This window comes from Giraffa tippelskirchi, chromosome 2 (assembly GCF_054371585.1).
Source record: "Giraffa tippelskirchi isolate mGirTip1 chromosome 2, T2T-mGirTip1v1.2.pri, whole genome shotgun sequence".
NCBI classification, from domain to species: domain Eukaryota; kingdom Metazoa; phylum Chordata; class Mammalia; order Artiodactyla; family Giraffidae; genus Giraffa; species Giraffa tippelskirchi.
The window spans coordinates 190331490-190347839 of NC_137276.1; the positions used below are offsets into that span (position 1 = coordinate 190331490).

Below are 16350 nucleotides of genomic sequence, written 5' to 3' on the forward strand. Positions count from 1 at the left end.
AGCTTTAGAGGACCAGAACTGCGGACAAAGGGAAACACAAGAGTCAGGATTTGCACCTCGGTTTAAAAATAAAAGTCGGGGCAGGGGTCGCTGGCCATATTTCTGCTCTGTTTAGCCCTTGGCGCGGCCAGCCCTATTTTGCCTTCTCCTTGTGATTGGCTGAACCGACAGAGGTTGTACGTGACAAGAAGGCCTCTTTTATCTCTGCCTTCGCTTTCCCTGCCCTCTCCTACCCAGCACCCTAGCTCTCCTCCCATGGGATCCGCCCTTCTGGGGACTCTGGATTCTTTTATCTCTCCGGCGCGCCCCTGCAGGCCGCGATAAGAGCCGGGACTACAGATCCCGGCATCCCCTGCTTCCCGCCCGCCGCCGCCGCCGCCGCCGGGGACCGACCCGGTAGTATCTCTTCGCCAGCAAAGGTTCCCAGTACCGGCGCCACTTGCCACCCAGGATCTCGGGGGACTCAGGGGCCGGCCTGCGGGAGGCGGGCACTGCTCGGGGTGACAGCGCGAGAGCATGGCCATGCATCTGCGCTGGCTGAGCGCGGGTCCCTGCTGGCGTGCGGTGCGGGGCGCTTGCGGGGAGCTGCGCGCCTACGGGGAGCTGCGCGCTTGGTCCCCGCGCTGCGCAGCCGGACGCCTGTGTCGCCCCCCTGGTACCGCTTGCCGCGAGCAGAGCCGCGGGCTGGGGTCCGGCCCCGCCGTGGGAGCCGGCTCCCGACTGAGGACTCGGCTAGCCGCGGGGCTGGCGGGGCTGGTGGGACTGGCCGCCGCCGCCTTCGGGCATGTGGAGCGGGCGGAGATGGTGCGCAAGAGCTCCGGGGCGCAGAGCGCATCGCCCGGCAGGCCCGAGGAGGAGGACGATGAGCTGGCCCGCCGCTGCCGCTGCTTCATGGCCCCGCCGGTGACCGACCTGCGCGAGCTGCGGAGGAGGCCGGACGACATGAAGACCAGAATGGAGCTGCTGATACTGGAGACCCAGGCCCAGGTGTGCCAGGCGCTGGCACAGGTGGACGGGGGCGCCCGCTTCTCTGTGGACCGGTGGGAGAGGAAGGAAGGTGAGGAGGTCGGCCCTAGCGGGAAGTGAAGATGGGTAAGAGAGGTCCGGCTTTAGTTTGCGGGGAGAAAATGACTCAGAATAAAGAATGGGAGTAGGGAAGAGGTACCTACACAGCGGCTGCCAGGTTAAAATGTTCACCTTTAAAACGGTTGACACTGACAGAGTCATCAGCCCTCAGCTTGCAGGTGTGGACCCTGACCTGCTGTCACTCTAGTACTGGACATTTCAAAAATCTTTGCAATTGTATATGGCACTTTTCAAAGAAGTCTTAAGGTCAGTTTTAACACACAGGCAAGGATGCCCAAGGTTGTAATTGAGCATAGCATTGTCTCTATATTTCATCTCTTTCTCCGGGTTCGTTTATCCATTCTCCTTCTCTGGAGATGGAAAAAGAAAGTCTCTTCCTTACTGTCAGCTAGACTCCTCCCGCTGAGGGTGTTGTGTCATTGTGTCTTTCCCCAGGTTTCGCAAGAAATGGCTAGTAGTTCAGCCAAGTGCACCCATCATAGTTCCTGCTAGAAGAATCTTTACCTCAGTTGGCAAAATACTGAAGTATTAAAACCCAGTTCTTATAGAGTCATATATTCATGTTATTACCTATACGGTGAAACCCTATATCTTGGTCATAAACTTAAAGGATTTTTGATCCTTCTTATCTGGGAATACTACAGCAACTTCTTATCAGCTTGTTTTGGATTGTGATATTGACGCATTTATTTTAAATGAAACTAAATCTGGTTTTGTTAGTGTTTTCCATCTTGTAGCTTTTTTTTTTAAGCCTTTTTTTTTTTTTTAATCTTGGCCTTGCCTCGTGGCTTGTGGGACCTTAGTTCCCTGACCAGGGACTGAACCTTGGCCCTCAGCAGCTACAGCTCAGAGTCCTAACCACTGGACTGCCAGGGAATTCCCTGTCTTGTAATGTTTTTAAGTGAAGACTCAGGAGACAACCTAGACTGGCTGTGTGACCTTCCAAAGTTACATTTTGTGCCTCTGTTTCCTCATCTATGAAATGAAATTATATATGAGGGTATTGTAAGAATAAAATAACATGAATATATATGAACTGCTGCAGATACTGTTTGATGCTTAGAAGGCACTCAGACAAATTGTTTGGGACATTTGCTAGTTGTGTGTTTCTGGAGACGGTGTTTTGCTTTCTGGGCCTCAGTTTTCTCATTTGAAATATACAAAGGTTGTACTGGATCCCATCCAGCTCTAAAAATTCTTAGAAATAAAACAAGCCAAACATGAAGCTTCAGGAAACAATTAATTCTAGTGTCCTGAAAAACAAACATACCAGCTACTGGGAGTAAAGCTCATATTGACTCTTTGCAACCCCATGGACTGTAGCCCTCCAGACTCCTCTGTCCAAGGAATTCTCCAGGCAAGAATATTAGAGTGGATTGCCATTTCCTTCTCCAGGGGATCTTCCCCACAAAGGGATCGAACCTGCTTCTCTTATATTTGCTGCATTGGCAGGCGGGTTCTTTACCACTAGCACCACCTGAGAAGCCTTATAGGTCATATACCTAAATGTTAATGTGTATCTCACTCAGTTTAAGCCTCCGAATCCCTTAAGCATTCAACTATCTACTGTGTTTTAATTACTTGTAAACAAAATTAAAAGACAAACAGCACACTGAGACAAAAACAGTTGAAACAATATGGAACTCTTAAATTTGGTAGTAATAGAACATTCTTCAAATATATTCATTCCAGTTTTTTAATCTTAGTTTTCTCACATACCATAACAAATAGATGCCGTTCTGAATGGTCTTATTTGAAGGGAAACTATTTCAGTAATTTATTTTAGAGGATGATGTAAGGATGTAGGGGCTTCCCAGGTGGCTCAGTGGTAAAGAATCTACCTGCTAGTGCAGGAGATGTGGATTCCAAGCCTGGGTCAGGAAAATCCCCTAGAAAAGGAAATGGCAACCCACTCCAGTATTCTTGCCTGGAAAATCCCATGGACAGAGAAGCTTGGCGGGCTACAGTCCATGGGGTTGCAAAGAGTCAGACAGGACTTAGCAACTAAACAACAACAAACAATGACATAGAAGAAATGGTGATGTGAAGAGTTAAAATATTTGCTTATAGTCAATAGCAAATATCATAGAGCTAAGCTGGTTATCTAATTTTATTGTACTTAACAATTATAAATATACTGATATTATGGAAGATTTAGAAAGTAGAGAAGAAAAATAACTCCTAATCCCACCATCTTCTTGCAGCAGTAGTGTTCAGCTTTGCACATACCCTTAACATTCTCTCCTCATTTTACATTTCTGTTCACAGGAGGTGGTGGCATCAGCTGTGTACTTCAAGATGGGCATGTTTTTGAAAAGGCTGGGGTTAGCATTTCTGTCGTTCATGGGAATCTTTCTGAGGAAGCAGCAAAACAAATGAGAAGCAGAGGAAAACTGCTGAAGACAAAAGATGGTAAATCAGACAATCTCAGTTCAGTTCAGTCACTGAGTCGTGTCCGACTCTTCGAGACCCCATGGACCACAGCACTCCAGGCCTCCCAGTCCATCACCAACTCCTGGAGTCTACTCAAACTCATCTCCATTGAGTCAGTGATGCCATCCAGCCATCTCATCCTCTGTCGTCCCCTTCTCCTCCTGCCTTCAGTCTTTCCCAGCATCAGGGTCTTTTCAAATGAGTGAGCTCTTTGCATCAGGTGGCCAAAGTATTGGAGTTTCAGCTTCAACATCAGTCCTTCCAATGAACACTCAGGACTGATCTCCTTTAGGATGGACTGGTTGGATCTCCTTGCTGTCCAAGGGACTCTCAAGAGTCTTCTCCAACACCACAGTTCAAAAGCATCAATTCTTCTGTGCTCAGGTTTCTTTATAGTCCAACTCGCACATCTGTACATGACTACTGGAAAAACCACAGCCTTGACAAGATGAACCTTAGTTGGCAAAGTAATGTCTCTGCTTTTTAATATGCAGACAATCTCAGCAGCCTTTACTAGTTCCTGCAAACCTTTCTCCCCATAAGTTTTATTTGTAAAATTAACACTGCTGTAAAATTCCATTCGGGTGCATATACCAGATGAGCTTGTTCACAGTTACTTTTTTTTAATGACAACCCACTCCAGTATTCTTGGTTGAAGAATTCCATTAACAGAGGAACCTTGCAGGCAACAGTCCGTGGGGTCGCAAAGAGTCGGACATGACTGAGCAACTAAGCACATACACAAACATATGTAGATATATATATATACACCCACACATTTGCACATAGGCACATGTGCTAAAATGTTAACAGTTGTTTGTTTGTTTGTTTTTGACCTTGAGGTATGTGGGATCTTAGTTCCCTGACCAGGGATTGAACCGCAGGCTTTCGGCAGTCAGAGCGAGGAGTCCTAAGCTGTGGACCACCTGAGGATTCCTCACAATTATTTTTTAAAAATTATGTTTTAAGAGATAAATTAAAAAGCAACCTTTGAAAATTGATTCAGAAACCATGTTGGAGTTAATTTGTTTCAAGCCAGGTGTTCAAGTGCAGTTCTCTGTATTCCTTTTCAGGTAAATTGCCATTTTCTGCCATGGGTGTGAGCTCTGTCATTCACCCCAAGAATCCTCATACTCCTACTATCCATTTCAACTATAGATACTTCGAGGTGGAAGAAGCTGATGGTAAGCATCTCAAGCTGTGGAAAGTATTATTGTGCAAAATGAGTATTTTAAAACAGGTTATGAGGCATAACATCTAAAGTCAAGAAAAAGTAAGTACAGTCTTAATTGTTTCAGGAGGCACGTGAATGCTTACTCCTTGACAGGTGCAATGGATTATATACACTGGACATGAAAAGTGAAAGCGGTATTGGCTGGACTCTGATGTCCCCATATTTCCTCCAACACACAAGGAATGGTGTAATGAACCTGAACTAAAAGTGCGCATAGAGTTCTTTGCAAATACTAATTTATTACAAACAAAGGGAAACCTCACATGCAATGTTAAGTTGCCATTGAGAATTTGCTTTTGAAAATTATTTTCCGCATATGTAGCTTTGCCAGTCCCCAATGTATTATCAGTGGCTTTAAGATGGGGTACAGTTGATCATGCCTTATGGTGTAAATATAATTCCAGCCTATGTGTGCCATTAGTTACCCTGTCCAAGCTCCTGAGCAGTGCATGCCACTGCTGTGCGTGTCTCTGCAGATGATGGCATTTAAAGCAATGTATCTAACTTTTTCTTTTGAGCAGCATCCACTTGAATCATGTGTCTTGATTTGGTAGGTAACACTCTGTGGTGGTTTGGTGGTGGATGTGACCTTACCCCAACATACTTGAACCAAGAGGATGCAGTCCATTTTCACAGGACTCTCAAGGAGGCATGTGACCAGCATGGTCCAGATCTCTATCCCAAATTTAAAAAGTGGTAGGTAAAGTTATTGAACTTCTCATAATCTCTACATGTTTACCATTCCTTCTATAGCTCCCGAAGGCACTACTGTGTTACTACATACCTTTTGTAGCTTATGAAGGTTGAACTGTTTTCTTTGCCCAGCAGAAGTGAGATACCAGTTTTACGTGGTTTTAATGTTAAACCAGATGATTAGTATGTAAACTTGAAGGTGATCTATGCCTGAGAATCAGAGGCTTTTTAATCCTAAAGTGGGATACACTAAGTCCCCTACAAATAAACAAGTTCCATTCCAAGAGTGCGTTCATAAGTCCAGTTTGTTCATAAGTCCAACAAAGTTAGCCTAGGAACTCAGGTAATACAATTGGTCATATAGTATTGTACTGGAATAGATTTATAATGCTTTCACACAAATAGTACATAAATAGACAAACACAGGAAATAAAACATTTTTAATCTTACAGTACAGTACCTTGAAAAGTATAGTATAGTACCAGCTACAGACTGCCATTTTTATGCTTGCTTCTGAGCATCCTGGGCTTGAAATAAGGATACTGTTCACTGTGTAGTACTGTACTGCAAAGTGCACAAAAGCACATGTACTTGCAGAGGATGCATGCATGTGACAGTGTACACCAGACATGTGAACTAACTTAGAAGATTGGACATGCAAAACTGTAGAATCTTTGAAAATTTGCAACTTGAAGGTTCGTATGTAAGGGACTTACTGTATTAAATTCTCACCCCACATGAGGATTATCATCTCGTTGTTGCTATAGAAATGTGTTAGAGCATGGGAAGAGTTGGAGAACTATTAGGAGAGGTGCAAATGTACTGGAGATTTGGGACAAGGAGAATACTGGGATTGGAAACTTTGTGAAAGAAACTTTAATGATAAAGAACAGAGTTACCCAGGGTATTTGATAGATATGAAATGGAATCTCTGCATAAATTATCTGGAATAAGAATAAAGTACTCATCACTGCTTAGAACTAAATGCCATTCTAGAAAAAGGAGGAGCAGAAAGGGTTTTGGGTGGGTTGTTTTTTGCTTTGTTTTTAGTGCTAATATTTGTAGAATCTTGCTGTTATTTATGTAAGAATATGGAGTTCAGTTTTAAAATCCTCAGAAAAGATAAGACGTTTACATAACCTCTTTGATTTGATTACCACTGAACACTGCACAGCCATGGACACAGAGGTGTAAGAATTGTTTTTTTGTTACATATTAGCTTCCTTCCAGCAGGAGGATGGGATAGTCTCTTTTTTTTGGTTTCCTTTTATCCTTGTTACTGAAGAATTTTATCTGAGTCGTATTAAGAAAATATCTCGGATGCATGCTAGTTTTTAGTGTATTTAGTTAAATCTCTTAATTTCATAATCCCATGAAGAGAGATGTGAAAATAATATGATTTCATTAAAGCTAGCTTTACAGCTTTGCTCAGGCTTTTCGTTAACTCTGTTAGTAAAATGTATGTGTGAAAAAAAGTCAAGAAGTTACAGTCAAGGTGAATTATACCAGTGCGTCAGTTCTAGGGATTTGTATCTTCTGCGCCCCCCTTTTTTAAATTTTAAACTATTAAGACTATTTTCACGATAACATTTTCAGTAGTTTTTAGTTTTTGTTTGTACAATTTTTCCTGTTTACAAACCCTCATTGTATCGAGATAATGGAAATAAGTCAACTATTTCCACAAAGTCAACTGTACCACACATTTAGCAATTAGGAAGTGACTTAGGAAGTCTGCTCTAGTAGGCACAGATGGGAAGAGTCTAGAACAAATTGATAGTCTCGTGCTGGCTCACAAGGGCAACCTTTAACATTCTGAGGACTCTTATTCTCTGAACATTTCCTTCCACCAACCCTCCCCTGAGTCACGCATGCTGTAGAGTCATCACGTTATTGCTGAAAGAGACCTTAGAGGTAATTTACTGTACCTTCCTTTGGTGAATAAGAACTGATTCAGAGAGCCTAGGGGTTAGCACCTGGTCATGGACTTGGTTAGTGTCATTGTTGGTGGAGGGTTCCTACCTCTTGCAAAAGCAGCAATGCTTCCGAGGGCAGCAGCATCACTTGTTTTAAGAAATATGAGTATCAAAAGTGGACTCTTTGTTTTTCTTTTCAGTAAAGGCCTTACAATGCCACGTTAGATAGACATGTATTCGCTTGCCTACTTGATTTGTAGGTAAAAGTGTAAGCATTTTCTACATTGGTAATAACTATAGGAAATCTGTCCAAAACTCTAGTTTCATTTCAGATGTGGACAAAAAGAAAGGGCACTGTGCTGGCATTAGTCAGGGACGGTGCTGCAAGCTGAAATGCTCACACTGATTTTCACGTACGTCTCTTTTTCCTTCTGTGGTCTTGCTGTGTTTTCCAGGTGTGATGATTACTTTATTATAGCCCATCGTGGGGAGCGGAGAGGTATCGGGGGTATCTTTTTTGATGACCTCGACTCTCCATCCAAGGAGGAGGTGTTCCGCTTTGTGCAGAGCTGTGCCCAGGCTATCATTCCTTCTTATGTCCCCCTTGTGAAGAAACACTGTAATGACTCCTTCACTCCCCAGGAGAAGTTGTGGCAGCAGCTCCGAAGAGGACGGTGAGTGAGCGACAGGAGCATGAGCCCTCTCATGTCATAAGAGGTGGGTGGGAGGGTGGAGTGGAGCAACTGTAATAATAGTGGGTGATGATCATCTTGGGCAGTACTTTGTCAGAGCTGTGTTAATGCTCACCCTGATTTCTTTTCATAACTAGATAAATGACAAAGTGAATTAAAAAAAAACACTGTGAAATAGTATTATAAAAAGAGCAAAGTTTGTTTAATCTGTCTGTACATTAGAGACTCATATTAGGCTTATAGTAAGTACTTGTTGAGTTTAATTCAGCTGATTTCTTTTAGTTTGTCTTCGAGCAATACCTTCCAACCTTCTGCCAAGATAGGAGAATCATTTAATGTTTTTGCTGCTTTGTAAATTCTGAATCACACCTGTTTTTAACTTCAGGTTTTCATGGAAGTCATTATAATGAAAATGATTGTTTTAGAAATTGTTAGGTACAGAACTGTAATGATATTTGTTTGTTATGGAACTGTTCATATGTGCTGGCCAGTACGTTAGGCAGTTTACATCTAATTTTCTTCACAAACCTGTGGAATTGGTATAACTATCATCATTTGACAGATGATACAACTTAGTCTCAGCGAAGCAAGTCCCTTGCCCAAGTTTACACAGCTGGTAAATCAAAGATCCCAGATGTGGAACCAGGTCATTGTGCCTTCAAAACTTGCAGACTTCTTCCATGTGAATGGTTAAGCAGTTAGTGTTTCCAACCGCCATGCTCACTTTGGCCACTCTGCTTTGTGCACTGAGTTGGTGAACTCAGTTGGATGACCCACGTGAGGGCATCTTCAGCTGGGGTGTGATTGTGAATCTGCTGCAGATTAGCCACTCTTCCAGCTCACAGTGGTTTCTCATTACCGTCTTAATTGCATGTGTTCTACTGGTCTATGCCTACAAAAATGGATTTTCTCATTTATATTAATTCTGTCTTGGGCATATGAAGCTTTGGGAACTTAAGGAGATAACGCTAATGCCCTGAAAAGGTTCACTTAGATACTGTTCCAAGTCTAAAGATAAATGTTTGTTGTTTACTCTTTCTTAGAACTGCCTGTGCCTGCCTGCTCCCTGTGTATAAAACTTGGGAAAATGAGAATTCATTGTGTTCTCGTCAGACATTTATTAAACAGGGGCATTTTTTTTTAGCATGGGTGTGTTTTTTGGTCCTGTGATTTCCCAAATACATCCTTACCCCTCCTTCCCTTTCTCTTGACATTTTTCATATGCCCCCATGGCTAGGGCCCATGCTGGGCAGAGATGTGCACAGTTTAGTGGGGAATACCATCCCAAGAGGATAAATTAAAACTCTGGAAAAAATTTAAAAAAAACAACAAAAGTAAAACAAAATAACAAGAAACTAAAAATTAATAAATAAATAAACTCTGTGGAAAGTGCAGTGTTCTAGTTGTACATGAGATTTCTTATGCAAAGCCAGCAGGGTTTGTGAGTACTCATGAGGTGACGCCTTTAAAACTTTTTGGACATAGGAATAATGTCTTATTCTATTTGTTTTATTATTGTTATTAATTGACAATGTATTTTGAGAGTTCCATTTGTGTGTATCATTGCATGCAGTGTTTTTTGATTTTGGCAGAAGTGTGGGGTGTTAGGTTAATATTCTGTGGTGTGGTGGGTGATGTTACTTTCAAAGAGAGGCCCCTTCTACTGGCCTTATCTCTGGGCCTTAAAAGGGCAGTCAACTCTGGGACTTAAGATAACCCCAGCTCTTTTTTGCGGTTATGAGCCCTGACGTCACTTTCTTACATGGCATTCATAACCCATTATCTGTATTACTCTTCCCCATTTCTGGTCACCCCCAAATACAGCTTTCCCCTGTGGTGGTCAGGCAGCTTATCTTCTGACTTTACAGCCTCTTCTTTGGCAATCTCATTTAGTCTTGTGGTGGTACACTGCTAAAGAACCTGCCTGCCAATGCAGGAGACAGGAGTTGGATCCCTAGGTCGGGAAGATCCCCTGGAGGAGGAAGTGGAAACCCACTCCATTATTCTTGTCTGGGAAATCCCGTGGACAGGGAGGTCTGGCAGGCTCCAGGCCATGGGGTGGCAAAGAGTCAGACACGATTGAACACACGTGCCTGCCCTCAGTTACTTCTGTTCTCTCCCCAGACCTTGAACCTTCAGTCTTGGGAGGTGCTTTTCTAGTTTCTTTTTCAGAGAAACTAAACATCTTTAACTTGTTTTGTTGTATTTTGGCACAGGGAAACAGGATACAATGTAGATATCAGTTAAATTGAAGGGAATGGCTGAGGTTCATAGTTTACAGATATCTCGGAGAGGATAAATGTATGGAAAGGATCGGCAAGATCAGATCTAAGCAAAACCTGGTGAAAGTCAGGCTAACATAGAGGAAGGAACACTGTTCACTCAAACAGGAAAGCAGCACAAGGATTCGCTCATGAGCACCACAAGAGGCTCATTTGGGAGCTCCTTACAAGGGTCTCTGAACAAGACATCAGTACAAACAGAGAATCACAGCCATCCCTTAAATATCACGTTTCAGAAAGATAACACCGGGGGGTGAGAAAGGGAGTTGAGAGACTGATTTTTTTTTCTGTGGTCTTAGGAAGAAGTTAAGAAGATTCACTTAAGTTATCTTTTGAAATAGACTAAAGAAGGTATTAGTTACTAGTGCACAAAACTCAATCGGTGATAAATGATGCGTAGTAGAAAGGGGTCCATGAATGTAATTTATTTAAATTTTCTCAGAGCCATTGGCAAGTGTCCACAGTGAAGGTAGCTTTCTAAAAATTGAAGCACTGTTGGAATCTAGAGAATATGGTGGTTTTTTTTTTAGTTGTGATTAAATTATAGTAACCAGTACGTTGATGATAATATCTGAGGGAAGTTTGGAACAAGCGAGTAGTTTTTGAAGGAGTTGAGAAATGCTTTGAAGGGGGAACTGTTTATTGAAATTTTCAGCTTTATAAGTAATTTTCAATTCTTTTGACTAGTAGAAATGATCTTTTTGAAATATCTCCAAGAAGTTGGAGAGAAAAGTCCCTTTTATAAAGAATCTTTTGATATTAAAGGAAATCACAGATTTTTAAGCTAGACAGAGTTTAGATATGACTCTGTGTCTGTTAATGGAAGACTTATATCCTGAACCAGGTTTTAGTTGATGTTAAGGATATTTTTCTAAGAAAATAAAGCTAAGCACTGCAACTCAAATCACTACTACCTTTTATTATGACTTTTGTCATCAATCTGCAGCAAGACAGAATTGTATGACTGCTTATTAATGCTGTTAACTACTTTAAGGAAAGGAAATATCTGGGATATGTTAGTAACTATAGATAGAGTTCTGTTAACTGTTCTTGGCTTTTCAGTTACAAGAGCTTTACACTGTCTTAGTTCGTGTGAGTTATTAGCAGTGGAATGAAGTCTTCGACTCAAACATCTCAGACTTGATGGGAGGCCCAGAGACAGCTGCTCTATCCTGATAAAGGGTGCCATTGCTTTTCTTAATTGTTTTTGTGCCTTCAAGTTCTAAGCTTTGTGTTCATCCTGTTTATTTATTGGAAAACATAACCTTATTGTTTTGTAATTGCTCTGTGCTGGGGCTGAATCTATAACCTCTTGTTTGCTGGATAGAATACCCTTTTCTTTACGCCTGTCCGGATGGAGAAAAGTCAGCTGATGAGACTGGTGTTTCCTGTGCCAGTTACAGCTGATGGGGTGGGGGTCGTGGGAAGATGCCCACCAACCCCCACCCCCACCCCCATCTCCCCCCATGAAGTATTTATTATGGACTAACTGTAAGACTTTTCTCACCAGCTCTTAATCTTATTTGATGTCTTCATCTCAGGTATGTAGAATTTAACCTGCTGTACGATCGGGGTACAAAGTTCGGCCTCTTCACTCCAGGATCCAGGATCGAAAGCATCTTGATGTCTTTACCTCTCACTGCCAGGTAAGAATAACTCATGAGAATGATAGTTATTCCCCACCCCCCCAGTCCTCTGACCCCTACAAAGCATGAACATTGATACCACAAGTAGCTTTCCTAAAGACTTCATTGGTTTTGACTTTGCTGGCTTTATAAGAAAATCACAAGCAAAAAAGGAATAGGCAAGAGACCACAATATGTATGTGACCCCAAGAGCCCAAGATATTTATTATTCAGCTCTTTACAGGGAAAGTTTGCCAGTTTTAGTTGCTAAGTCATGTCCAACTCTTCACGACCCCATGGACTGTAGCCTGCCAGGCTCCTCTGTCCATGGGATTTCCCAGGCAAGAATACTGGAGTAGGTTGCCATTTCCTTCTTCAGGGGATCTTCCCGACCCAGGGATTGAACCCATGTCTCCTACCATTAGTGAAGCCCAAAGTTTGCCAGCCCCTGGTCTAAACCAGTGTTTACCAGACTTCATACTGCAATTTAGCCATTTTCACCATTGTTTATATATTTGTATATAATCTGACATATTATTTACTTAAATTTTATACTCATTTTTTCAGAGAGAAAATTAAAGTCAAACCAACATTTTTGTCAGAAATGAACACATGAAAATAAAAGCAAAAGTACTAAGCTAAAAAAAAGTTTGCCCATGGATCATCTGAGGTTCTGTACTTTACAAAACCCTAGATTGTAGTAAAAGTGTGTTTTGGCTCTGGAATATTAATATTAGCTAGACTATGCTCCAGGAATTATTTAAGAAACTTGATTTCTTTAGCAGCAAATATTTTTTGAAAGCTTAGTGCAGACAAAGAAGTATAGGACTTTTTATTACCCTTAGAATTTTATTTAGTTTAGATAAAGAGTTGTGTATGTTGTTTATTTATTTTTTATTGTTATTACATGTTTTTGCTTCTGTTTTGAACCTCCATAGGTGGGAGTACATGCATTCACCCTCAGAAAACTCCAAAGAAGCTGAAATTCTGGAAGTTTTGCGCCACCCAAGGGACTGGGTGCCTTGATGCAGACAGAGCAGCCTTCCTGGGGCCTGGGGGACAGTCAGTGCACCTCCTGATCCACTGGCCGACACCACCCCCATGGTGTGGCACTTACTTACCTGTGTATTAGAGCTCCAGTCTCCTTTCTCCATCCTGGAGTCTACCTCCTTGACAGGTGGTGAAATGTGTTTTAAGCACTGGAAGCTTCCACCAGATGCTGTTGGTGATGGGTGGTGAGGTGGCAGCTTGTCAACTGGTTGATATAAAAACTCACTTGTAGTTTAGAATCATTTTCTATGACAAGTCTACAAACAACGATGTTGTATTTCCAAGAATTGATTAAGGGGATCTAACTATTATAATTTGTTTCAGGAAACTTCTCATGTTACTTTTATTTCTTGTATTTTTTTAAAGATTTAGTTTCTGCCACAAAAATCTGTCTGGGGATAAATTTTATTTTCATTAATTCAATAAGATTTAGAATGGTAAATCTAAATAGAAAGCTACTGGAAATGAAGGTAAAATTTTTACTTTGTCATTACTGAAGTTTCTTAGATCATAATCTTTCTATATATCTTTGGAGACCATAATTTGGTAAAATATTCATTTTTATAATGATAGATATTTAGAAACACTGGAAATTTTCTCAATCTCTACATGTGTTACAATTCAGCTATTACCTACAGTTAACTGTAAAGTGACATCACTGTTATTTAAACAAGAGATATCTAAGTTGCAGTTTTGATTTTGTTGATGTTGAAAGTCTCTGCACTTTTCAGCATGAAAACTTATATCCTGGGATTCTAATATTTGCACACTTCTTTTCCAGACATTTCTATACGGAGGTTTAGACTAAGAACAATCCTGGGGATGTTGTGAATTTAGGGAATGTTTCTCATTTAGGAAGTGAGAAACATTTTCCTTCTGTAATTAGAGCAGACTTAACTAATGTAAGAAGCACGTAGGCATTTTATAAACATATTTCTTAGAAGATGGGCTAACTGAAATCACCCTCTTTTTAAATTAGAGATTCTGCAAGTCTTACCTTTGCTTCTAAGAGAAAATCACAACAGAGTTTCTGAGACTTCTTTGTTCAAATAATAATATGAATGTTTTATTCATAACATATTGTAGTTTATAAGGAATGATGTCTTCCTACATGTTATTAAGCATTATCTTGGAATATGTTGAATGTATGGTTGTGTGTGACTCTTCAGAGCTGGAAGATGTATGTACTTCTTCAATTCTGTTCCCACAAGTATGCTGATAAATTTTGTTATGAAATATAACTAAGGAAGGTTTGTATTTTTAATTTTTTCCAGGATAATTGATTGAGGAAAGATGAATATTTCTTAGCACTGAAACCGTAATTCCTCATTCCTAAGTATTTTAGCCAAGAAAAATGTAAGTTTTGTACTTGAGTTTTCATAGCAGCTTTATTCTCAGTAGCCATTTGGAAATAACACAAATGCCCATCAGCAGGTAAATGGATAAGTAAGTTATAATATACCCTTATGTTAAAATACTACTCAACAATGACAGGAAGCATCTACTGATATATGCAACAACATGGGTGAATATCAGAAAATGGTTATGCTGAGTAAAAGAAACCAGACACAAAAGAACACGCTCACTGTATGACTGCATTATATGAAAACCTAGAAAAGTCAAAACTCTTGACAGGAGAAAGCAGATCCGTGATTGCCAGGGGCTGGGTAGGGGAATTAACTGTGACAGGGAACAAAAGAATGTTTTGAAGTGATGCAAATATTCTGTGTATTGGTTGTGGCAGTGGTACCAGACTGTAAACGTTTATCAGAGCTCACTGAGCTTGACACTTAAAATCATGGGATTTTATTTTGCTTATGACTTATAATTCAACAAAGTTGGACAAATGAAAAAAATATTATTAGGCATGTAGGAGCAAATGTTCAGTATACTTCAGTTTTCCTTTTACAATAAAAAGTCCCTATCACGTAGATCTGCCAATCTTGTGTTTAGGGTTATTGGGATCTGGGAATTGGACTAAGATAAATTTCATAAATTTTCGGTACATGTCAGTTTTTTATACTCTTCAGTAATCATGTCTTTTTCTTACAGATGAGACTACAGGGGAAATAGCAGAATTGCATAACTATTGGAAAATCATTCTGCTGTTATTCAAAGTGAATTTTTGTTTCAAATGTGTATTGATAGAGCCTGCTAGAGGCCCAGGGTACACCTCTAAATGCCTTGGACACCTAACTGCTGCTGTCTTACACATTATATTGAAGGTCATAAAGGGTGAAAATTTGGGGGAGGGATATAAATGCTTTGGAGCAAATTTCTAACCTCTACTTTATGACTGTATTCTGCTTACCCACCTGTTCAACTGAGTAATTAATGAGGTAAAAACTTCTGCATGCTAAAGAGTATCAGATTAGAAGACCAAATAACCTTTTTTTTTTTTTATGCTTTATCCTTCCATGAGTCATTTGCTGTTACAATTCATCAAGGCTGGAATCGTGTTCGGGTTTGTTTTACTCGCGTCTGTGCCTGGTTAGGATGACTCAAAGGCGAGGCGAGGCTCCGATGGCGAATCTAGTGTCTGCAGGTGGCTCAGAACACACATTCCACCCAGCAAGGCAGAGACAGTGCCTTCTGATCTCACCCCAGAGATCGTGCAGTGTCACTTCTTCACCTTTTAGTTACAAGTGAGTCACTAAGAATGGCTCCTGATCCACAGGGGCAGGAATTGTACCCCAGCTCTCAGTGGGAGGCGTGTCAGGGATCTGCGATCATCATCAAGACTGCCACAGAGCCTTTCACTCTCAAAAGCACAGAATAGGTTTGGCACCCCTCCCTCACTGCCCTGGTCAAAGCCTGTTGCGTCCACCTTTGAAATGTTTCTTCTCCCCGCCTCTGTCCACTGGTGTCACTCTGCTTTGGTCCCACATTCCCTCTCACCTGAATGTTTGCAATCCACTACCTGCCCTTGGTCACTCTGACCTCCATCCTCTCCCTTCAGAATTATTAATACTTCACCGAACCCCATAATTATGCCCTCCTCAAAAATACTGAGCAGCCTCTCTTCTCCTACAGAGAAGTTTCTAAACTCAATCTGATATTGAAAACCATCCACCATCTTTCCTCAGACCTCTCAGCCTTAGCCTCTGTTTCCACCCTCCCCTGTGTGGCATTCTCGGACTCATGTCACCGCCCCACGTTTTTCTGAGCACTCCATAAGTTTCTGCCATCCGACCTGTGCTCAGGCCACTGCTATCTCTGCTTGGAGTCTCTTTGTCTCCTTCAGTACAGTTTACTCATCACAGTCTGTATTCATATAGTCACTCAGTGTACACTATATTTATTTCAAAATATTTAAGATGAGTCTGTCCATGGGGTCACACA

General features: G+C 41.3%; 1 protein-coding gene across 1 annotated transcript; it reads left to right on the plus strand.

Annotated features, from left to right (window-relative positions):
* Positions 1–383: 383 nt before the first annotated feature.
* CPOX (coproporphyrinogen oxidase) lies at positions 384–14939 on the plus strand. Its single transcript, XM_081572560.1, has 7 exons — positions 384–1057; positions 3355–3498; positions 4593–4703; positions 5308–5449; positions 7815–8033; positions 11875–11979; positions 12897–14939. Exons 1-7 carry the CDS (start codon positions 517–519, stop codon positions 12982–12984), a joined length of 1350 nt encoding a protein of 449 aa, XP_081428686.1. The 5' UTR covers positions 384–516; the 3' UTR covers positions 12985–14939.
* The last annotated feature ends 1411 nt before the right edge of the window (positions 14940–16350 follow it).

Coding starts and splice junctions, on each gene's coding strand:
- CPOX (XM_081572560.1), top strand. CDS start 517: ATGGCCATGCATCTGCGCTGGCTGAGCGCGGGTCCCTGCTGGCGTGCG. Junction 3,499..4,592: donor ACTGCTGAAGACAAAAGATG/GTAAATCAGACA, acceptor ATTCCTTTTCAG/GTAAATTGCCATTTTCTGCC. Junction 11,980..12,896: donor TCTTTACCTCTCACTGCCAG/GTAAGAATAACT, acceptor GAACCTCCATAG/GTGGGAGTACATGCATTCAC.